Source organism: Lytechinus variegatus, chromosome 6, assembly GCF_018143015.1.
Source record: "Lytechinus variegatus isolate NC3 chromosome 6, Lvar_3.0, whole genome shotgun sequence".
In the NCBI taxonomy this organism is placed as follows: Eukaryota; Metazoa; Echinodermata; class Echinoidea; order Temnopleuroida; family Toxopneustidae; genus Lytechinus; species Lytechinus variegatus.
Genome location: NC_054745.1, coordinates 21,368,862 through 21,393,520, shown reverse-complemented (window position 1 = coordinate 21,393,520; position 24,659 = coordinate 21,368,862). Strand labels below are relative to the sequence as shown.

At 37.0% G+C, this 24,659-nt stretch overlaps 1 protein-coding gene across 7 annotated transcripts; it reads left to right on the top strand.

The window, feature by feature from the left end:
- The first annotated feature begins 1,347 nt into the window (after positions 1–1,347).
- Positions 1,348–18,458, top strand: LOC121417190 (SAP30-binding protein-like). 7 transcript variants are annotated; one of them, XR_005970324.1, is made up of 9 exons: positions 1,348–1,412; positions 4,164–4,424; positions 5,237–5,460; positions 7,402–7,536; positions 13,276–13,355; positions 15,832–15,944; positions 16,237–16,413; positions 17,283–17,599; positions 17,640–18,458. XR_005970324.1 is itself a non-coding variant. In XM_041610798.1 (8 exons), the coding sequence occupies exons 2-8, from the start codon at positions 4,175–4,177 to the stop codon at positions 17,489–17,491; spliced, it is 1,185 nt and encodes a 394-aa protein (XP_041466732.1). In that variant the 5' UTR covers positions 1,348–1,412; positions 4,164–4,174; the 3' UTR covers positions 17,492–18,458. The 7 variants fall into 7 exon arrangements, 5 of the variants coding, with proteins under 5 accessions (XP_041466732.1, XP_041466728.1, XP_041466729.1 ...); XR_005970325.1 differs by having other exon boundaries at positions 17,283–17,697; positions 17,784–18,458; XM_041610798.1 differs by having other exon boundaries at positions 17,286–18,458.
- The last annotated feature ends 6,201 nt before the right edge of the window (positions 18,459–24,659 follow it).

The window sequence follows — 24,659 nt, the reverse complement described above, 5'->3', positions numbered from 1 at the left end:
GATTGATAAAGCGCTATATATGCAAATTATTACTATATATTAAAAACTATAGTGATTAATGTGTTCATGACATATTTTCCCCCTTGAATTGGGGATACCAGAGGTGTAAGGTTTTTGTTCACTATGGTATAGTGCCCATAGTGCCTACTCAAAACTTCAGGCCTCCCCGCCCTACTATGTTGCTAGGGGCCATAGAGCACCCAAAGTTTCACAATCAAGAAAGGAGGAGAAAAAAAGAAGGAAAAAAAGGGTGAAATATGATTCTTTTTTAAGATATGCAAAATTCTATTTAAAAAAATTATCAAATATGTCACAAATTTTACTCGCTTGCTTCAATCCCTCGCAGCCTTTTTGAAATTTTTAGACTTGTAGTGCCACTGATCGACCACCACCCCTTGAAATCCCTCACAATTACGTCATTCCCCTCAACAATGAAAATCGATGAAAAAAAACAAACGTACAGTTGGGGATTTATGATTTTATTGACAGATGTGTCGATACAATGGATCGTCACCAATATCTCTTTAATTTACAAAGAAATGCGATAATCATCGTATAGATATGTATATTTATATATATCCTTGTTTTTCAAAATCAAAGAGATATATTATTTGATTTTGATCCAAATTTAGCGACAGACACGAAATTGAAGAAAAGAAAGATCTCTAGCATACAGAATTTACTTCACTTCAAATAACTTTCAGCAATATAGTTAGGAAATTATGGATAATGAAATGAAAACAGCTTATATTTACTTATTTATCGATGAGATTCATTGAGTAGGTGACATCATGATATTAAAAATAGCTCAATCCCGAGCCCAATTTATTGGAACGCGTAATATACCGATCAGAAAATCGAATAGATATAGGCCTATGAAGGGGCAGTAGGCCTATAGGGGCATGTTAATTGCCTGTGTGATTTAAAAGTAGTAAAAAGAATCTTGGGAAGACGAAGAATATGAGATATAATAGACGAACAAAGAGTGTGTAATCTCACCCTGTGTAATAATTAAATCATAGAAATGAAAGGGGTTATTTTGCTAATTAACCTCCTTCCTGAAGGCGCCGCCCTGTCCACTTTTGGTACAAATAATTTTGAATGATGGATGATCGATACTTTAATGAGGTGATATTGATGGAATAATTTCGATTTCTGGTACGCGGAAACAAAACATTCATCCATGTCTATTATTGATGAAGGAGAGCTACTGTTCAAGCAATTATTTTTAAAATTTCTTTCAATTTTCTGACATGGAACTTTGTCATGCACAGAGACGGATCAGCACTGCTGGCGCCATGGCGCCGCGCAACCAGTGAAAAATCGATAGAGTTTTGTATACGGTTAGCTTTTTTTTTAGACGGTAGGTCGAATTTGTGTAGGACGATTATTACGCTTCTTCGTCGTCAACGGTAAGGATAGAGTTGGTGAGAAATTTTACTTAAAGAAGTTGATATTTAATGTTTTAAACGTTTGCACTTCGTCCTATTGTAAGCTATATTGTGTCTCTCGTAAGTTATGGCAAACTTATCATCATTATTTTGTTTCTTTTCGACTGTAGACCCAAATTGAGAAATCTTGACCCGAACCCGTCAGCCCGTCAGCCCGGGTTGCATATACAGTCACAGGACACAGGTGTGAAAGCAAGTGAATTGCGTTTTGTGTGCATGTTTTTCCGGTCGTTGAGAGTGAACAGCTATATGGTAGTAGATCTTGGCCTTTGCTTTGTGTGCTTAGCCTTAGGACTAATGACAATGTACACACCGAAAATTGGCACACACGTACACAACGTCATGCCATGGTTTAATTAGCAGTAGGTCTATAAAGTATAGGCCTAATTAGCAATTTGATTTTGGGTCTGCATTTGCCATAGACAGCTGGCAGCCGTCTGTTTCGAGGAGTTTTTTAACATTTTTAAAATTTTTTAATTTCTCCTCGTCGACTAGACCAAAAGCTTCAGTCTCTGTATTTTGGTTGTTCCGCTGAACTGCGTTGGCTCACTCACCAATACATAGACTGAAAAGCTTGGAGGCCCGTAGGCCGTACGTACAGACAACGTATTTTAGCAGTAACGTTAGATCGAACAGCGGGAACCCGATTTTCCGATCGTTTTTTTGTACATAAAATGTCATATTATGAAAAAGAAATCACATCCATATTTACGAAAAAATGTTTAAAATTCAGAAATATCATACCTTAGACCTCAGTTACCGCTAATTCTTTTGAAATGATGATCGAAACATCGTCATCTTTGATCCTTTCGTTGGTCAAGGTAAGTTGCCATCTTGGATGACGTCATCATCATTACAGACGTATTTACCAGTCGCTACCTATCGCGATTTGTGCCGCTGCTTTGCGCTGCGCTTGGACCTATTGATGTGCGTGCGTTCGGAACTTGTCGCTCGCATTGATTGGCCAAGATATCGAAAATTTAATCGGAAAGCCTTGATAAAAGCACAACTCGTTGACGGCTGCCATATTTTCCTCTCCGGCAGAAAGTCAAAAAATAAGGAATAACCCGGGGAATAACTCATCGGTAACGTATATTTTCAAAATATTATAAAATGTATATGATATCAATAGAAAGATTAGAGTCTAACGAAAATAGTGGACCTTCGTCCAAGATAATATAATGTCATTTAGAATCTAAAAGAAGTAACAAATCTGGACAAAACCCGTCCGCCGAATTGTCGGACCAGATTACACATGAAGGCTCGTACTGACACATTGCCGTCGGTAAATGGGGATTGTAGTAAAATGTCAGAAATTGTTGAATAAATCCCCAGAAACGACGGTTATTCCTGTCTACTCGTCGACAGACGGCTCGTTAGCGTGTCCCCGCCATTATGGGAGGTACAAAGCAAAATCCCCCCGGCGGGGCTCATCGATTTTTTTTCATTAATGCATTATTATATATAAAAAGAAGCTTACCAAAATGTAGACCAAAAGCTTCAGTCTCTGTATTTTGGTTGTTCCGCTGAACTGCGTTGGCTCACTCACCAATACATAAATGGGGATTGTAGTAAAATGTCAGAAATTGTTGAATAAATCCCCAGAAACGACGGTTATTCCTGTCTAACCAAAATGCAGCTTGTTATTTCCTCTTGGCTTTGATTGGCATTTAAGTGGTGAAAACTCAATTGAAAAGGAACAAAAACAGTGACTTTCCTCGGCTGTCGTGTAGCTCTCAATTCACTCGTTCCCCCGAAGTCGATAATGTACACAAACATATGAGGTGGGATGAACTTCCGGGTCAACTGCTTATCAAAACCGTTGGCCAATCAGATCATCTCTTTTACGTCAGGCTTATGAATATTAATTTTCTTTTCCTTTTCAACGTTTGCTCGCCCGGGCACTGTATAATGTGTGACGTAAAGGTCATAGGGCGGAGTCTAACTTTCGCCGGCCACTTTTTCATGAATGATTCATTACCAAGATGGCTGCCCACTCTCCGAGTCGCAAGTGTCAACTTTTAGAGACAATCCTCTGAATGCCAGTTTCAAAGCGGGAATTTAGGGTAAGAAACTGTCGTTACTTAAACATTATCACCTAAAGGTGCATATGAATGCACAGTTTGTGTAAAATATCACGGTATTGAGGAGAAAAACAAGAAATTAGCCGTGGCCATTGAGCCCCCGTACAGACGACGGTTTAACTTCGGTCTATGTATTTGGTGAGTGAAGCCAACGAAGTTCAGCTGAACAACCAACATAATAGAGACCGAAGCTTTTGGTTTACACTTGCCAATGTTGCGTCATTTTGTAAGTGCATGCATACCCGGATGTCGCATAGGCCTATAGGTCTGAAAAAGATGCAGGAGATTTGAAGGAAAAAGTCACAAACCATTGCAGTGAAAGCTTTACTCATCCCAAAAATATTGCGTGAAAAGTCGAGGCGCGAGGGGTCCTAATGGTGAAAAACTTAAAAGGATGCGTGCACATGCTTGAATTTCAGTGTGTGTGTGTGGGGGGGGGGGGAAATTTACACTCTTTATCGTGCCAACTTTAGCAGGGCCTCACCATCACCTCTGCTGACGAAAATTAGTAAGAGGGGGGGGGGGGGGGGTGAGAGTGTACTATCTTACTATGGCCTATGGGGAGTTTTCCTGTTCGATTTGACATCAAATCCTAAAAACCGTTCAATTTTCTTTGCATTAATTGCAGAGATTGTAACCATGACGCAGGAAGGAGGAGGCATGCGAGGCTTGACGCATCTCGTCAGCTACACATCCGATTCCGATGAGGAACGAGGAAAAGACGAAGAAGAGGAGGAAGAGCTGAAGAAGGAGCAGGGGGATGATGAAGTGATGGCGAGCATACCAGAAGAAGAAGAAGCGGTGGATGGAAAGGATGATACCAAGGTGGAAACCATCCAAGATGAGGATGATGAGATGGAGATGGGGACACCCTTGCAGGAAAGCCCAAGTGAGTATGATGGAATGACCATAATTGATGGGTGCGCACATTTAAAAATTACCATGAAGTTGATTTTCAATCAAAAATTTCTCACAGTTCACACAAAAATTAATCAAAATCATAAATACCAGACGGAAGGCAAGATCCAAAAGTCAAATTTGCTTGACGGATTTGTAACGTAGGTCAAGGGTTTCGCTGTCATTGTGATTTCAAAATTCCATGGCGATCGACTAGTGCGCGCTCGGCTGAAAAAAGTGTCATAATAAAGTGTGACTTAAATTCGCTTATTTATTTATATTTACTTATTTATTTGGAGACCTCTAATTGCAAACTAGCGATTTCTTGATGCTTGTCGAGAAAATCAGACTTTCTCGGAGCGGACGCAAAAGGTAACAAAATTTGCCAATGTTTTGCCAATATTTTAACAAATTGAGACCCTACCTTCAAGAAAATTACTATACTGAGTAATTTTAAGTTGCCCTTTCTGGAGGTGATATCAGTTTTTTAGAATATTAATTATACATTTACTAAAGTTAGAGAAATTCATCCGTGCGAAAAATTAGGTAACGCGCGAATTAAGGACACACCACAATACAAGGAGAGGACATTTTTGGAAAGAGTTGCTTTCTTTTTGGTTAAGAGTCACAAAAATTAAGTATTCTTCAGCTAGAACTTCCCATTCAAAATTGCTTAGTTTCAGTAGCATTTGAGCTTTCAAAAATCGTTTTTAAAGGACCCCTCATCATGTGTAAAAATCACAATCCTTTGTAAGACACCTTAAGAATTAAAGAAGGGAAACTCTGCTGATCTTTCATTTTCAGGTCCATCTTCGAATGCCCCAAGCTTGGTGTCCTACGAGAGATCAGAGACAAAGCCCAAGAAGATAAAAAAGACCGGTCTGGTGTCGTACGAGGGTGAGGAGGAGGACGGGAGGAGGTCGAAGGAGGCCGGAGAAGAAGGAGAGGATCTGGACGGGTCGTGGTCGGAGATGAAACTCTCTCCTGGGGATGACCTGGAAGACAGGGTCAAAGTTGACAAGGTCAAGGTAATTATTATTACTGATTATTATTATCATCTTAATCCTCATCATCATCATAATTATCACCAATGATTATTATTATCATCTTTATCCTCATTAGGCATCATCATCATAATTATCATCAACAATATTGTTATTATAATTTTTCTTATTTTTTTAATTTATTTTTTTATTTATTTTGAAAAAATTATTTTTATTATTATTTTTAGTATTCATTATTATTATTGTTATTAATTATTTTGTTGTTGTTGTCGGTATTATTCTTTTTTGCACTTGCTGAAGTCCAGACGAAGACAAGTTTGGACAATGCAATCAAAATAAGACAATGAATTACACACCTGATTAAGTGAACACAGAAGCAGCACCCGTGGATTTCTGATTGGTGTGGCTAAATGGAGAAAAATAAACAAAATTACCTACATTTTATAGTGGAACCCTTTTTTCCCTTTTTTTTCTTGTAAAATTTGTTGGGACAAAATAACCTACATGTAAATTTTGTAATGACACCCTTTATTTCTTATTTTTCTATGCTTGTAAAATTTCTCGGGACAAAATGAGTAATATTTTGAAGTGAAATCCTTTTTTTTTGCTTGTCAAATTTACATCAGGAACCCCTCGTAAAAAATTGTTTCCAGGGCACAATACAGTTACAAAATGGAATAACAAAAAAAAAGGTACAAGTTTAGGTTTGAATTAAATCTAAAGATGAAATTTGTTTTCGTAGCCACTCGATCAAAGAAAATAACTGGTACTAAGTATTTACTTAGTATTTTTTCCAAGATTAGAAAAACAGGTGTCTTACCTGTTTTAAATCAAACTTGTGATAAACGATAGAAAATATCTTCAAGTTAATAGCTACTTTTCAAAATGACATGTAGTTTGTGGGACTTAAAGGGGAAGTTCACCCTGAAGAAAACTTTGTTGTAAAAATAGCAGAAAAAATAGTAAAAAATATTGGTGAAGGTTTGAGGAAAATCTGTTAAAGAGTAAGAAAGTTATTAGAGTTCAAAATTTGGGATTTGTGACGTCATAAACGAGCAGCTGCCCCATGTGTTATGTAATATAAAATGTACGAATTTCAAATTTTGTATGGTTCCTGATGACTTAATTTTGTTTTCTTTTCATGATCGGGTGTGAAATGATTTGTCTATTGATATACAAAAGTTATAGTGAAAACCATTTTCAATTTTCTGAGAAAATGACATTTCATTGATTTTTTACCATTCGCTATGTAGCAATGCTGCTCGCATATGACGTCACAAATCAAATAATTGAAATTCTAATAACTTTTTAATTATTTGATGAATTTTTCTCAAACCTTCGGCAATATTTTTTATTATTTTTTCTGCTATTTTTACAATAAACTTTTTGTCAGGGTGAACTTCCCCTTTAAGGTAGCAGTGAATTTCAGTGTGAAAACAAGTGGTTATAACTGACCTTGGTCCCGTAAAATTTATTGATCTGATGGTTGATTTGAATGATTGATTGTACAGTGTAGTCATTCCATTCATCGTAGAAATATGTTCTACGATCATAGCTGCTAAGTTTTGTGATACGGACCCCTGGGCTCCATCATACAATGAGTTACAATTGATCCAATCAATCATAACTCTATGGAAATCCATCAGTGTCATAAATTTTTCTACAGGAAATGTGCACAATGTCCTTTGTAAACAAAGAGAAGCACAGTGAATTTTTAAGAAAAAAATTAGTGCATGAATATACATCACAACTAAAAAATATTTTGAACAAACATGCATAATAGATGCTGATGTTGCTGGCCGTCCATAGTTGCGATTGATCGAATCAATTGCAAGATGGGGTCCTGGTGTTAGTTGTATATGTAACAATGTATGATTTTCAGTGTGGGATGAGACCAATTGGAAAGTAGATGAAAAAGGTGCAGACCAAAATACTATAAAAATTTACCATTATTTTGTTTTTCAGCTTGTCGACAGCTCTTATCTGAGTGCCTCGATGTCACTGCCAGAATCAGCCTTGTCACAAAACATCCGTCGACTGAGTGCAGATGAAGTCACGTTACCGCCTGAGCCACCGGGCAGGTGCTCTAGACATCTTCAGGTGAGTGATGAGGATATTGGTGGTGGTGGTGATGATGATGGTGATGATGATGATGATAATGGTGGTGATGATGATGACGATGATAATGATGATGATGGTGATGATGATGGTGATGATGATAATGGTGGTGATGATGACGATGATGATGATAATGGTGGTGATCATGATGATGATGACAATGATGATGATAATGGTGGTGATGATGGTAATGATAGTGATGATGATGATGATGGTGGTGGTTATTGTTGTGAATTGGTTTTTATCAGTGCTCTTGTTCAAAATAAGATATGTGCCAATCAAAAATTAGAATGGTAGTGATGATGATGATGACTCTGTTGAGGATGGTGGTGATGATGATGATGATGATAATGGTGGTGATGATGATGACGATGATGATGATAATGGTGGTGATGATGATGATATGATGATGATGATGATGGTGATGATGATGATGATGATGATGGTGATGATGATGGTGATGATGATGATGATGATGATGGTGATGATGATGATTATGATGATGATGATGATGGTGATGATGATGATGGTGATGATGGTGATGATGATGATGATGGTGATGATGATGATGATGATGATGATGGTGATGATGATGATGATGGTGATGATGATGATGATGATGATGGTGATGATAGTGGTGTTGATGATGGTAATGATGGTGATGATAATGATGGTGGGGGTGGTTAATGTTAATTGGAATTTAACGGTGCTCTCGTTCAAAAAAGAAGATATGTGGTCCTGTTCACGGATAGGGTCCACTTTAGACTTTTTCCATTTAGAGGCTCCATGCCAAAAAAATAAATGAGTTGGAGAATAATTATCATTGTTGTTAGTTACATACCAATAGGTCCTACCTCCACTAGCTTAACAGGATTCATTCTCTGTTTCCTTTGGGTGGAAAAATATTCAAATGTGACCAAAGTGATCACTTATGGTGTCAACCTCAAAAATGGAATTTAATGTTTAAAGCTGCCAAATTAACAATGATTAGTCCATCAGTTTCAGTTGGTTCTTTTTGTTGAGAGTATTAGTTGTCCTTGAATATCATATATATTTCATATAAACAGGAACCTCTGAAATATGAATTTTAGGCCAATGAAATTTAGTGGCAGGACGTGACATTTTCTGTTCACATTTTAGTGTTATCAAGTCCCTGACCTATAAAAAAAATTGAAATTGAAATGTTTCATTAACCATGCAAAAATGTTACATAGAACATAGAGATTTAATGTACCGAAAATCATTGTCCAATGATTAACATTGACAAAGCCGTGCAGGACTTGATCTTTGTTCACAATTTCCTGTTCACAATTTTGTCACGTCCTGCCATTTTTGCTTGGAGCCTGTTCGTGATAATGCTCGACAATGGATCCATCTGTTATTATTCATGATAAGCACAATTCCTAAGTCTACACAGTCAGGTGTAACTTTATTGGAAATATGCTTGAATGCATTCACAGTACTAGATCTAATTTTTCTGTTCACACGTGTCACGTCCTGCCACATCTGTCATGTCCTTCCCATCTTATGCCTGTATCTACTTGAAAAATATCAGTCTATCATTGCAATTTTAGTATGTTTGCAGTTACTGCATTGGTAAAATGTTGGAATATGTACTTTTAACTTTGTGTTCATTACTTCTGTGAAATATGGAAATAACTGTATTTGAAGTGGTAGGACGTGACAAAACAAATGTGAACAGAAATTTATCCACGTTTTGATATGCTTCTCTTTATTTTTCTATTTTTTCCTGATTATTTGCAAACATTCTTTGTTTTAAAGTTGGTCTTCTGTTTTAGATACATTTTCAATAAATGCAATTGCTCTATTTTATTACCTTTAACATAACTTATTGTGCTTATACAGTGCCTATGGGGCTTGTGAACAAAAGTTAATTTGAACACTACTTGTTGTGTAAATATATTTTTTATTTTGTTGTTTTTATTAAATAATGAACAAGGAACTATATACAGAACATTACACTGCCAAATAAATAATAAAAAAGTGGCCCTGATAGATTGAAATATAAAATTTTTCAGCCAGGACGTGACATAATTGATGTGAACGTAAAATCTAGAATTTCGTAATGTCCCCAGTCAGCAGTGTCAAATAAATGCCACAAGGCAAAATATCAGCATGCTTATTTACGATACACATACATGTACACCCAACCACACACACATACTCACAGGTGCAACCACACACACACACCCACACACACATATACTAACCACTGCATCATTATCCAATCCTTTTGACATGCACTTACAGCTGAATCTAAAATTTTAGCTCTATTAGATTTCACCAAGTTGTAAAGTGACAAATTTGTTGTGCCAAATCATTTGTCATAAAGCTAATTAATGATTGTGTCAACATAATGTATGCCATATATTCAAGGAGAGGGGATTATGGAAGTGATGCGGACAGATACATGATATCTTCTTGTAAATGATAAAATCGGGTATGATTTTTCTGATTTATAGATTATCCAATAGTTACAGATCGGCACAGATTAATCCAGGGTGGTATATTCCTGGAGAATGGAGTTGATAGGTGCTGGCAGTAGAAGATATTACCTTGAGGGCAGAAGGAGCTAATATCTATTAGCCAGTAGGCATATTTCTCAAGCAACGACGACAAGTAGGAAGAGATCAAATGCCTGAAGCTTCTTACATACATTCACCAAATAAACTCTCTGACTTGAAAAAGAACCCAGAAGAAACCACATTGTACCATGGACCTATAGGCATATCACCAGATAGAAGGGCATCAGGTGACATAGCCTGGATGGCTTTAAACACTAAATCATGAGATGAAACGCAAGAATCAGGAGAAAAAACTCGTGCAAGGCGAAAAACTGATCGCCCTGAAAGTCAACTTTCACCTTCACCAGGTACCACACAAGCTCCCACACCAGGCAAGAGACCTCTCTTTCTAACAGATGGGAAGGAAGAGAAGGGGCTGAGAAGAAAAGCTTAACTTTACCAGTTGTGGCAGTCTGACTCTGATTCCTGACTAAGAAGAAGCCCTGGAAAGAGGTGAACACCAATATTTCCCCATCAAGTCAGTCCATGGGTGAATGACAGGGCTTTAATAGAGAAAACAATGACCAGAAGCAGTTGCTACCAGAAGAACACTTTGTGTTAAAGTAGTAAAGTGGTAAAGGTTAGGTGTAGTTTCGAAGACGCTTTTTCCCCTATCACTCCAGAAGGACTCCAAGAGAAGCTAGCTTAGTCATATAAAGAAGATCATCCCAGTAGATCACAAAGCAGTTGGAAGTTGGATAGCCCCGAAAAGTCATTGACATCTTGGGTATATGTAGCAAAAGCTGAGCGATAGCACAGAATTGAGTTGAAAAGTGTGATGAGGAAAGTGAGAGACATCCTGTTCACTGCATCAGATTGCAAAGACCTCAAATCTGGAGCTGTTAGGAGACCTAGTAGACACTATTTGGTCCTGCATGCTGAAAAATCTGAAGGGTTAATTTGCTCCTCTGCATCCAAGCAATCAAGAGAAGTCTCATCGGAGATGAATGGTCCCTAAAAGAAGCAGAGATATAATGTGCAACCTCTGAGAAGAGAGGTTTAGGCTTCCTGTCCAAAAACTGGAGAGGCTACATGTATGCTCTTGCCTTCATCAATCACCCTCACATGCATGCAGGAGGATGACCCTTGTTTTAAAAAGAACAAGGATTAGGAACAAGATCAGATTGGCTACAAAAGAGATGATGGGCAGAGACCTAGTGCAGTGTCATTACCCTAGGTCAGGATGGACTGGAAGCAACTGGAGGTTTGTGACAGGGAAATAAATGGGAGCAAGAACGCTACATTAGCAAGCTTCAGAGAAGATGGCCAATGACTCCCATCACCGACAAATGAAAAGAGGAAGGAGTAAAAAGAATATGGGGGTCCTTTTTCTCATCTCCCCCTTTTTCATACTGTACAGTCACTAACAACTCCCAATCCACTCTGATAATGGGAGTGCACGGGAGTGTGGGACTGAACCAAAATATTTTTCACCAAGAGTGTTGGGGCCAAAATGGCACAGACAAAATGTTGAGCTTTGCATGGCCAAGGTTCTGACAGTAAGGGTGCAATTAAGAAAACATGTCCTTCCAGAGAGTAGGTAAGCCTGCTGCCTGTACAAAAAGTGAACAGAAAATTAGGTTGTCAGAGAATCAGGGTCAAGATTGTCAGAAAAGGTGGGGTCATGATGAGAAAATACATGTACCTAGAAGTAACAATCCTTATAAAAGAAATAGTGAATAAAGTGCATTATTCAAACTGTCCCTAAAAGGTAAAGATAGGTTTTTGAAAATGATTCCAAAAAGTACTCAGCTTCTGGCTGCATCTGACAGCTAGAGGGGAAGAAAAATGTGAATATAGTGTTTCTCACTGTCAATATTGTGATTGATGAAGGTACACATACATGCATATGCTAAAATTATAAGTGTTTGTATTCAGTTTAATAGGCAAGTTTTGAATAAACAAAACTACTAAAAGGTGCATACACTGACTATCTAATCATGGATGTACATAAAGATATATGGAAAAGAAACTGGAAAAAGGAAAATTATGTGACATTTCCGTTCACATGTAACGTCCTGCATGTATATCTGTTCACATGTAACGTCCTGCCAAATACCAAATGCAAAGCCAGACCCTTATTAGGGCAACACAAACATTGAAAATTATACAAATAAAGACTATATAAAACATCTATCAATCTACATGTATGTGATTCTTGTGCAACATTTACTTTGTTCTGCATACTCCAGTATATACATGTACATGTATAGTCTCTCATTAAAAAAAAAAGAAGAATGTCAGGTACATGGTAATGTCATGTGTGGAGATGGGGCGTTTTTCGCTTGTCCAATCATAAAATCAGCTAAATAACCCTGTCAAGTTTGTTAAAAAATTTCTTACTAGCTCAGATTTCTGTTCACAATAGTCTGTCACGTCCTGCCAATAAAAACATCAAATCTGTGGTTTTACAAACAGTACAAGAATCAAGCCGATTTTCGTTGTGGGTTATCACTGTGGAAAGGGTAATTCACCAATGACATATTATAGTCTTTTCTTCTGGTCTTGAATGTATAAACAAAACTTTTGCAACTCACATTCACATTTTTTACTGAAATCCTGCCAAAAAGCATTACAAAATTGGTAAATCTTAAGGAAGAACATTCATATTTGAATCTTGGGCAGCAAAAATAATGTGCTTTAATCACTCAGAGAAGAATTGGCATGAGTCCATTCCTTCCGTTGAAAAATGTAATAGAATAAGTACCACTTTTTGGAAAAATATTGCTGTAAGTTCAGGAGATTGGGTTTAGTATGAGGTATAGCAGATGGAATTAAGGTCCAGAATTCATTTTTCATAAAAATTTATAATCCAAAGTTTTAAGAAAAACAACAATTATAATGTTTAATTGGGTTTGAAAATTTGACCCCTAGGTTGACAAAAAGTGGACCCTATCCGTGAACAGGACCATGTGCCAATCAAAAATTATATTGGTGGTGATGATGATAGTGATGATAATAATGATGATGATAGTGATGATGATGATGGTGATTATGATGTTGATGATGATAGTGATGATGATGGTGATGGTGGGGATGAGGGAAAGACTCGGACTGCATCAAACATCATGTGACAAATTTGATCAATATGCTTTCAAATGTCAGCACTTTTCTTTTCTATCTTCATATTTTTCAGGAGAAAATCAACTCGTATTACAAGAAAAGCCTGAATCTGAACCAGATCATCCAAAGAAGAAAAGACTTCAGAAATCCAAGGTGAGTGATAATTTAGAAAAAAAGGATGGAGAGAGAGGAGAATATATGCTTGTGATTTGTAGAAAATTAACGCAATGTCACAGAGACTAAGCAAAACAATGAGGCCGAAAATCAGCTTTACTACTCTGACATTACATGCCATGCCGTGGAGCGATGTGGCCCAGTGGATTAGTCATCTGACTTTGAAAAAAAAGAGGGTTGTGGGTTTGAATCCCAGTAATGATCTAATGATTTTATTGTAGTTAAATGCATGAGTGCTGAAATGCAGCTCGAGCTAAAGCCGGTGTAATAATAATAACAACATACCTCGAAATAGAATATTTCTAGATAGATGACGCTATATAAATGCCTATTATGAATATTATTATGCTTGGATCTTATGATTTTTCAGACATTTAATATGAAGTCCAAATAGACAAAAGCCCATTTACAAAAAAAAGGTTTCCTGCATCATCCTATTTTGTTTCAATTACATATTTGCTATTTTTATAAACATTTGTAAAAGCTACTTGAGATCCTTGCATCTGATTGGCTAAGAGGTAAATTAGTTTGTGAAAACTGCCAATAAAACTTATTGGACTGAAATCACAAAGATGGTTTTGAAAACCCACGGTTGAGTCCATGGTTTATGCAGATTTCTTGTATAAATTACGCTTAATGTAGCGCGTATCGGGCGCTTGTATAAAACATGTCCGATGCTGATGCGCGCATTTGTCACAGTGTGCCAAAGTGACATCTGTTTATTCACGAGTCCACTATTTTTATTCATGAGTCCACTCTTCAAACAGTGGACTCATGAATAAAATAGCGTATCTAACCATGGTATCAGATGTCAATTTGGCACACTGACAAATGTGCGCATCAGCATTGGACATGTTTTACCGTATTTTCCGGTGTATAAACCGCGCATTTTTTCCCCGCTTTGTAATCTTGAAATATTGGGTGCGGTTTATACACAGAAATAACAAAATTTCGTAGGAAATTTGACTACGTTTTGTCGGTAATATTACTTTGATGTGAACCAACAATAATATAGAATATTTAATGTATAATTATTTGTTGGTTACTAAAAATAGGGAGTATATTTTGCAAAGTTTTCTTCGAAAATCTTCTTTGTAAAGATTGGTTTATATTATTTATTTAACTACTATCAATTTAAAAATGTTTTCCAAAAAAAACCTGATTGTTTTGTGATGAAAACTTTTTTTTCAACTAAAATTGCATGGGAAATGCTCTTCAATAGGCATGTAATCGTAATCGATCGTAATCGTAATCGGTTATTAAAAAGGCAATAAATAATGTCCTTTAATTTTTTATTTCTCTAGTTTTTCTCTCAATATTAAAAAAAAAAATCCCTTTTTATACCATTATTTTGATATTAAAAAATGCCATTTTATGGTCACCTTTTCCTAAAAAAAACCCTATATTTTTGTAATGAAAACTTATTTTTTTACACCTAAAAAGTGCATTGAAAATGCTTTACAATAAGCATGTAATCGTAATCGTAATCGGTTTGAAAATAGGCAATAAAAAATGTCCTCTATTCTTCATTTTTTCCCTCAATTTATCTCAACAATTTTGTTTTCTTTTTCCGTTTTGAGACTGTAAGTTTAATATACAATACTGCCATTTCATGGTCTTTTTTTTTCTTTATTCTACGAAGAAATAATTCATATTCTTTGAAAAATAAAGTTAAAGAATGTAGTAACCATTTTTTAAAATACAAAAATTAGTAATATATCTTTTGGTCTGTCAAAGCGTTACAAGGTTAATTTGCTCATCCAAATAATACCAAATTTGGCTTGCCATTTCTTTTTTTATTTTTAGACCCTCCCGATTTTGGGGGTGCGGTTAATACACGGCCGCCGTTTATATTCCGAAAAATACGGTATACAAGCGCCCGATACGCTCTAAATTAAGCGTAATTTATTCAGGAAATCTGTATAAACCATTGACTCAACCGTGGGTTTTCAAAACCACCTTTGTGAATTCGGGCCTTTAGGTGATGTTTCCCTGGCATCTAGATCATGGCCCCGTCCTACTAAGAGGTCCGATTGATGCGATCAACCTCAAGTATATTGATATCCATCAATGTCATATTTTTTTCCTCATGATATTTGTACAATGTCTTGTAAACAAAGATTAGCACATTGAATTTTCAACAAACTAATGGACATCGTATTAAAAAAATATGTCAAACTATCATGTCTTGCTTAGATGATGACGTTGCTGGCATTCTATAGTTGTGGACTTGTTGTTGATTGGATCAGTCGCAATTGTTTTTAAGAAAGGGCTATTTCATAAAGGCTTGTTATAATAACAAATGCGCAATCCTCTATAACAATTTCATTATCAGCCAATCAAATAAGATGTTTCAGTAGCTTTTAATTGATCTGGCAAACTTGTTACTAAAATAAGTTTTATGAAACAGGCCCCTGCTTTAACATCATTCCTTTGTTTCATTATTTCTTTGCAGTATATATGAAAAGCTGATTGACTTTCTTGGTATAGACGAACTAGGTACCAACTATCCAAAGGATATGTATGACCCTTACTGTTGGAAAGAAAGCTCTTACTACGATGCTTTAGGTAAGTCGAGGCAACCTGTCCGCCCAGAATACATGCCTTTTCAGAGATGACAACCCTCAGATTCCATTGTAAGTCTCCTGACTTGTACTATCATTAACTTTACTCCTGCTGAAAATTGAAAAAAAGGAAAGATAAGGAGGTAGAAAGAGAGCGGGGGAGAAAATTAAAAGACTTCTTGAAGATTTCTTATATAACCTGTGATTTATTTGAAATATGCTCTGTGTAACGGCTTATATTAACTTCTCATTTTTAATCATTGTCACTGTACATGTATGTTGTTCTTATATTCTAGCCAAAGCGCAGAGGGAAGAGATACAGAAGAAGAAAGAGAAAGACAAGAAAGAAAAGACAAAGGTGGAGTTTGTCACAGGGATGGTGAGGAAAACACAGATCCAGGCACCGCTGGTCACCAGCACCACCGGTGTAGCGGTACCATCGACATCAACAAGCAACCAGGGCACCGGCCATGGTAGGTTGAGATTTGATGCCATCTTATTGTATTGATGTGGAAATAGCGTGGTTGATTTTGCCAATAGTCGTTGACAAGTACAACGGAAAGACCATACCATCCATGTTGGCCACCAACCAAAGGTACCGTCCATGGTATGCGGAGGGTCGATGCTGTCGCTCTCATTGTTGTGTTGTAATGACGTGATAATTATTCATTAAGTCAATAGTTGGGAACAACTACCTCGGCTATACCGTCCATGTTGGCCATCGACCCAGGTACCATTCATGGTATGCTTATGTTCAATGTTTTCTCTTATGGTTGTGTGGTAATAGTGAGGTGATTATAATTGATTTAGTTCATATCTGGTGATGATTACCACACCACAGAAATAACGTACCATTCATGTTGGCCACCATGCGAGGTACCGCCCATGGTATGCTCAGGTTTGATGCTTTCTCTATCATGGTGGTATTGTAAATTGATATCGACAATAGTCGGTGACAAGTACTGCAGGAGTACCATACCACCCATCAACCAAGGGACACATGCCGGCCATGGTAGTTTGTCGGTGCCATCTTGTGGTAGCATTGTAATAATTAGGGGATCGAGATTGATTTTGTCAGCCTAGTGGTTAAGTACAAGTATGGTGGTGTAGTAAGATCAGGGTGAGTGTGGTTGAGTTTATCAATTTTTTTCTGTGATCACTGATCTGAAGCCAATAACACAAAGTTTAGCAATCATTTTAGAGCATTTTTTAATGATTAATCGCATCAAATACAATGTACACTTAATAATGAAAATCAATTGTATGGGTAATCACTAACCTTTGTGTTAGGGACCCAGTATTATGAACTATTTTGACACTTCTCCTTTGTGGTTTGTTTCAGAAGAAGAGAAAAAGAGAAAGAGCAAGTGGGATAACCCTGGGCAATCCCTTCCTGCTCCGGTTCCTCTGATGCAACGACCTGTCGTCTACGTCGTCACCACCACCATAACCACCTCAACGGCCGTCTCGACATCCACATCAGCGTCAGGATCAAAGACAACGGTCATCTCATCAATAGGGGCAATAAAGAAACAGAAAGTGGAGAAATAGTAAAAGCTATTTCACGGATGACTTGAATATATTCATCATGTGGGGATTTAGCAGATACTATAATGGATGACTAGAAACAGATGATGGTGAAATACCAAGGACTATCACATGGATGGCAAGTACTAGGTGAAATAGCAAAGACTATCACATGGATGGCTAGAACCAGGTGAAATAGCAAAGACTATCACATGGATTGCTCAAAAGAGGTGGTGAAATAGCAAAGACTATCACATGGATGACTAGAACCAGATGGTGAAACAGCAAAGACTATCTCATGGATGGCTAGAACCAGGTGGTGAAATAGCAAAGACTATCACATGGATGACTAGAACCAGATGGTGAAACAGCAAAGACTATCTCATGGATGGCTAGAACCAGGTGGTGAAATAGCAAAGACTATCACGTGGATGGCTAGAGCTAGGTGGTGAAATAGCAAAGACTGTCACATACATGGATAGAACCAGCTGGTGAAATAGAGACTATCACATGAGTGACAAGGAAATATTCATTGTGTAGGGATTTTTATTAAATAATATTTCATGGCTTGAGAGAAGCGGGGGGTTGAGAAATGATCAAGAATAATTTCTTGGGTGAAAGAAAGAGATGGTGAAATAGTAAAGACTAACTCATATGACTAGGAATGGTTCATGAAGTGGGAGTTAAGCAAAGAAAATGTTCTTAAGTGACAGAAACATAAGGTTGTGGAATAGCAAAAATTATCTCATAGATGTCAAGAAATGATCTTGTAGGGATTTAGCAAAGAATATTTCTCTGGGTGAAAGAAATAGGTGGAGAAATAGCAAAGATAATATCCGTCATAATAATAATCTGAACGGGTGATTGGTCTTAACCCCATCATGTGACCAAAGATAGTTCCAACCAATGTCACAAAATTGGCAAAATGGCATAAATCCCCACATCTGACGTCACACCTCTGGGGCCCGTTGCAGAAAGAGTTGCGTTTAAACGCAAGTAAAAAAATCAATCGCAAGTCAAAAATGCGCGCTGTTGATTGGTTGAAAATCAAGTTGCGCATGATTTTTAGAGTTGCGTTTGATTGCAACTCTTTCTGCAACGGGCCCCTGGACTATTACCCTGTGCCGTGGTGTCACATGTGAATAGTTAAAAAATATTTACAGCTATGGTTTGGACTAAAACTAAACTCTTATGTGCATGTGGGTAACTTTCTTGCTGAAGGAAAACACACCATGGCTGTGATTAAGAAATTGGATTTTACTTCGACCATCCTAACCCTGTGCTAAAATTATGCAAAGTAAAACATGTCAAAGTTTTGTTTACTTATTTTTCTTTTGTTTGCTGTGCTCTTTCCTAATTCTTTTTTTTATTAATGAAGACAATTATCTTTCCTTGACATAAGAATGACTTGAGAGTCAAATTGGTTGGTAAATTGAAACACTACTGTGAGAAATTGATGTCACAATTTATTGGCTATCCACAATTTCAGACCAGAGATAATTACTTCAGGGGCCCGTTTCATAAAAGGACTTGCAACTCTTGTAACTTTGCTATTGTGGCAACCACCATGGCAACCTTGATTATGTTTGGCTGCTGAGCCCTGTTACCATGGTAGTTGCCATAATGGCAAAGTTACAACAGTTGCAAGTCCTTTATAAAACGGGCCCCAGAATATAGACCCCATGTTTTCTTTCATAACCTAATTTTGCCCAATACTCACGTTGGCCGATTGTAATTTTGTCTTTTAATCACATGTGAATTGGTTTTTGTCTCGCATGCATAGCTGAGTGAGACTATAGGCGCCGCTTTTCGGACGACGGCGGCGTCAACATCAAATCATAACCGATGGTGAAGTTTTTGAAATGACAGCATAACTTAGAAAGTATATGGACCTAGTTCATGAAACTTGGCCATAAGGTTAATTAAGTATGACTTAACATCCTGCCTGAGTTTCATGTCTCATGACCAAGGTCAAAGATCATTTAGGGTCAATGAACTTAGACCATGTTGGGGGAATCAACATCAAAATCTTAACCTAAGGTTAAGTTTTTGAATGTCATAACTTCAATGAACTTTGGCCATGTTGGGGGTATTTGTTGAATTACCATCATATTGTCTCTGTAAGTGTATTGGTCTAGTTCATAAAACGTGGACATAAGAGTAACCAAGTGTCACAGAAATCTTGTGCGAGTTTCAGGTCACATGACCAAGGTCAAAGGTCAATGGACATTGGCCATGTTGGGGGTATTTGTTGAATTACCCTCATAACTCTGTAAGTATATTGGTCTAGTTTATAAAACTTGAACATAAGAGTCGTCAAGTATCACTGAACATCTCTTGTGAGTTTCAGGTCACATGACCAAAATCAAAGGTCATTAAAGGTCTTTGAACTTTGGCCATTTTAGAGGTAATTATTAGATTGCTGTCATAACTTTCAAAGTTTAAACATGTAGATATAAAATGTGGATATAGGGGTAATCAAGTATCACTGACAAGTTTTAGTTCACATGATCAAGGTCGAATATCAATGAGCGTAGTATTGTGTCATTATATGAATGGTGTTTTTTGTGAATAATTATTTTATAGTAGTTTTCAAAGTCATCACTACTGCTATATTGGATCGCGTGATGCAGGTGAGACCACCAGAGGCATTAAGAGTTGACGTAAAAGGGATGTCATCTCACAGCGCTTCCCAATAACAAAAAAGATTATTTAATATCTTGATGATTTTCATAGTCCTTGTTCTGCTACTGCAACTCTACGACTCTGTTTTATCTGCTTTTGTCTCTCTTTGAAAGCTTTCTGAAGCTTAGCTACATTTCTGCTAACCTTAGAGAAGAGTTGTGCCGTTTCAGATCCAGTCTTTCCCTTCAACCAGGCAAGTGTCTTATTGTGTGAGAACATAATGTAGGCCTCTGCCGCAACTGTTGATAGATTTTTTTTCCTTCAGAAGCCTGTCAAGATGTCCGAACACACTTTCAGAGAACTTTGGGTCTGAACTGTGTTTGGGAAGCCATTTTGCCCTTTCACGTTCCTCCTCAATTGCACCATGCCACCGTCCACCTTCTAGGTAATCTGCAAATGTTCTCTTTAGCTCGAGCTGCCTCTCAGCGCTCATGCATTCAAGGAATTAATCCCATTCACCTCACCTGGGTCGAGTGCAGCACAGTGTAGATAAATTTCTTGTTTTCATAACAATTTCTATAAGACATTTACTATCAGCCAATCAGCTTGAAGGATTTCAGTAGCTTTTAACTATTACTGCAAACTTGTTATTACATCAAGTTTTATGAAACGGGACCCCAGATTATATTTTTCCGAAAGATATGGTGGTGTGAGGTTGAAGATGGGTATTAGTTTCAAATTGAGAACTATTGTGTTGAAATTGGACAAAATCCTCTTTTTATATTCCCTTTTTTAATAAAAGGATGTTGCAAAGTTTAAAGCCTATTGCCTGTATTCTGGAGTCGGGTTTAAAGTTGTGGTTTAAGTATGGATAGCCAATTGTTGCATAAGAGGTATCATATTTCAGCTCATCTGGCTCTCAAATCATTCATAATTGTCTAGGAAGTATAAATAGATGACTGTCTTCACCATCGATGAATCCGGAAAGAGCACAGTAAACATAAGATGCATGCAGCATAATAAAAATTTTGACACGTTTGGCTTCCCATAATTTTAGCACAGAGTTAGACTATGGTGTAAGTTCTGACTTCAGAATACGGGCCTATGAGATTATTTTCTGATTCATAAATGCTCCTGTTTGGGATTGCAAGGCCAGTCAAAACTATCCTTCACAGTACTCTGTGTTCTAGACCCAGTTTTCACACAAGGGATAGAAGTCATCCGTGAAAGCAGGATTGTCAATTCCCTTACATGTAAGTCCATAGATAACGAGCCACTGTATTTTTCTTATAATGAAGTTTTGTACATTTGTGTAAATATTCAACATAATAAATTCAACGCCATTTTTCATTGAGAATTTTGAGTTGTGCATTGTACTTATGTTGTAATGATGGATGATGGGTTGATCAGTTCAACTGTAGGACAATGACATAAAATATCTATGTCCGCTCCCTCCCCTGTATGTGGGACCTTCATTAAAATAAAGTGACAATGCTCTCAAATTATGATAACAAGAATTAAGAATGGGAAATAAATAATGATAATAATGATAATAATGATGATAATAAACAATAATGATAGTGATAATAGTAATGATAATGATTATAATAATAATATATGACGTCCCTTGGAACTTGGATACCATTGTCATTTATCATTACTTGAGCAGTTTATAGATTAAAGTAAGATTGCAGACAAAAAGGTCAATCATTTTAAGGAATTGTCCTAAAGGAAATCCAAATATATTGGGTGATTTCATGTACAGTGTTGATGTTGGTGTTTTAACACCTACACCAGCCACAACACCATAAAAATGAAGCTGGTGTTATGATTGACCTTGGAAGTATGTTGGGATCTGGTGTTTAACGCCATCTGCTGATGAATTGAGCGTTAACAGCTGGTGTTTATGGATTGGGACATTGTGACTTCAAGTTCAATGTTGGTGATTTCTAGCTCACAAACAATGAAAACATCAGGGACAGCAGAATTAGCTTTTAGTGCAAATAATTCCAGGCTTTCTACATTTACAGAGTAAAACCGTTGGCTCTTGAAATCTTAATGTAATTTGAAATTTTTAGTGCAATATCTTTCCTATTTTGTTTATGATTTTGAGACTTCTTGAGTGAAGTTGCAACGATTAGGCAGAGGTATGCCGCTGATGAGCCATCGGTGACATCATCAGTATTATCTAATACCATATCTAGCTCAATGTTCAAGCTGGATTTAGCAGTGTTTCTCACGCTCTAAACACCAAAAACCAATACTTCATGAAATCACCCAATGGCCCGTATTCTGATAGCAGGTTTAACTTAAACTCAGGTTTAAAGTTGTGGTTCAAGTATGGATAGCCAAATTGTTACATAAATCACTAACGATAGAAATGTCAGATTTCAGCTCATTTGGCTCACAAATCATTCATAATTGTCTAGGAAGTATAAATAGATTGTCTTCACCATCGATGAATCGGGAAAGAGCAAAGTAATCATAAGAAACGTTCAACTTCATAACAAATTTTGATACTTTTGGCTTCCCATACTTAAACCACAACTTTAAACCAGAGTTTAAGTTAAACCTGACTTCAAAATACGGGCCTATGGGTTTGATATGCAGTATGTTTGTAAATGATTTCCTTCCCAGTTTATGATTGACAATCCCTTTTAAGATAAGGATCCAAATGGTATCAACTTCTGCTGAAACCTGTGGGTGATTCATAGAGCCGCTTCTTTTTTTCTTTATGCACAACCCTAGGCACGACTGGTGACACATTCTTATCAACATCATCCAACTCCTCATTGTCAATGTCATCACCATGCAGCACAATCATCTTCTTCACCATCATCTTTGCCATCATCACCACCACCATCATCACCATCAACGCCATCAGCACCATCGCCATCAACACCATTAGCATCATCGCCATCAACACCATTAGCATCATCAACATCGTCACCATCATCACCATCACCACCATCATCATCATCAACATTATCATCATCATCACCATCACCATCATCATCACCATCATCACCATCATCATCATCATCACCATTGTCATCATCATCACCATCATCACCATCATCACTACCACCATCATCATCATCATCATGACATTATCACCAGCAGCATCATCACCATCATCATCACCATCACCATCGTCGTCATCATGATCATCACCATCGTCATCACCATCATCATCATCACCATCATCACTATCACCATCACCACTAACAGGATCACCCTCACCACCATCATCATCCTCATTATTGTCATTACTTCATCCATGTTATACTCTGAGTACACCAATATATAAGTTTTGGATTAAATGATCCTTGTCAACATTTCACTCTCCAGAGACCTTTGACTCAAAGCTTAGTGATTGATGTTTACAATTGTCTTACATTAATCTGAACAATTAGCATATCAATCGCTAGGCATTTTGTGCTGCGACTCATTTCAATATTATCACACCAAAAACCAAACGCATGAAACAGAAAGGGAATTATATAAAATGTATTTATTCATCACATCCATTTGACAACCACTTTGGCCATATTTTAAAAATCACCATAATTTCTACAATGAAATGAACTCCAGGTCTTTTTGAAAAAAAATTATTTGAAATTATGACTCCTTTTAGAAGTTTAAAAATCCTATTTCTAGGGGGAAAAATCCTAGTTAGTGCCACGTTCTCCTTAAAATACCGAATGAATAGGACAAAATCCTACCAATTGGCAGCTCCGGGGGGAGGGGGGTATTCCACAAAGATTATCATATTCATAGATATGCAGTAGTGCCAGTAGTGCATGTCCTCAAAGCATGATCTGACCAATGTGGTCAAGCTTTTCATACCATACGCAACTATGGATTTAAGTGCGACTCTAAGTCATATTTAAAAATCCTTGTGAATAGATATCTCTAGTCCTAGGAGAGTTATCTTGGAGAATAAACCAACCTTTGAGCTTTCTTGGGCTACTTAGTGATGCTTTGATCTAAGAGAATGTGGACACCTACACACAAAGGTAATTGCCAATTCGTTGATTGCCAACTTGTCTATCACATGATCAATAGTCTTATTATTCAATGCATTAACATTTTGTTTAACAACCTTATGGTCCAGTAATCACTTTTTCTCAAGACAGTTTGTCTCTTAAAGGACAAGTCCACCCCAACAAAAAGTTGATTTAAATAAAAAGAGAAAACTCCAACAAAATAGTGAGTGACATCATCGACTCTCATTGTGCATATCACTGTTTTGTGAAAAAATGAGCGAAAATTTAAAATGCTATAGCTTTCTTATTTTACAACCGATTTTGATGAAATATTTGTTCTGCTAGATTGATTTTTCTCTATTTATTCAAATAAACATTTTTCTGGGATGGACTTGACCTTTAACTAGTTGATCTTTTACTCATTTCCTTTTCATTCTCTTCACCCAATTTATACAAAGTCAAATCAGACCAATTGGCATATGGACTAAATGGGTATTGGACCTACTGGTTATTAGACAAATTGGTGAGTGGACGAATTGGCAATTAGACCATGTGGATATTGGACAAACTGTTGCGAG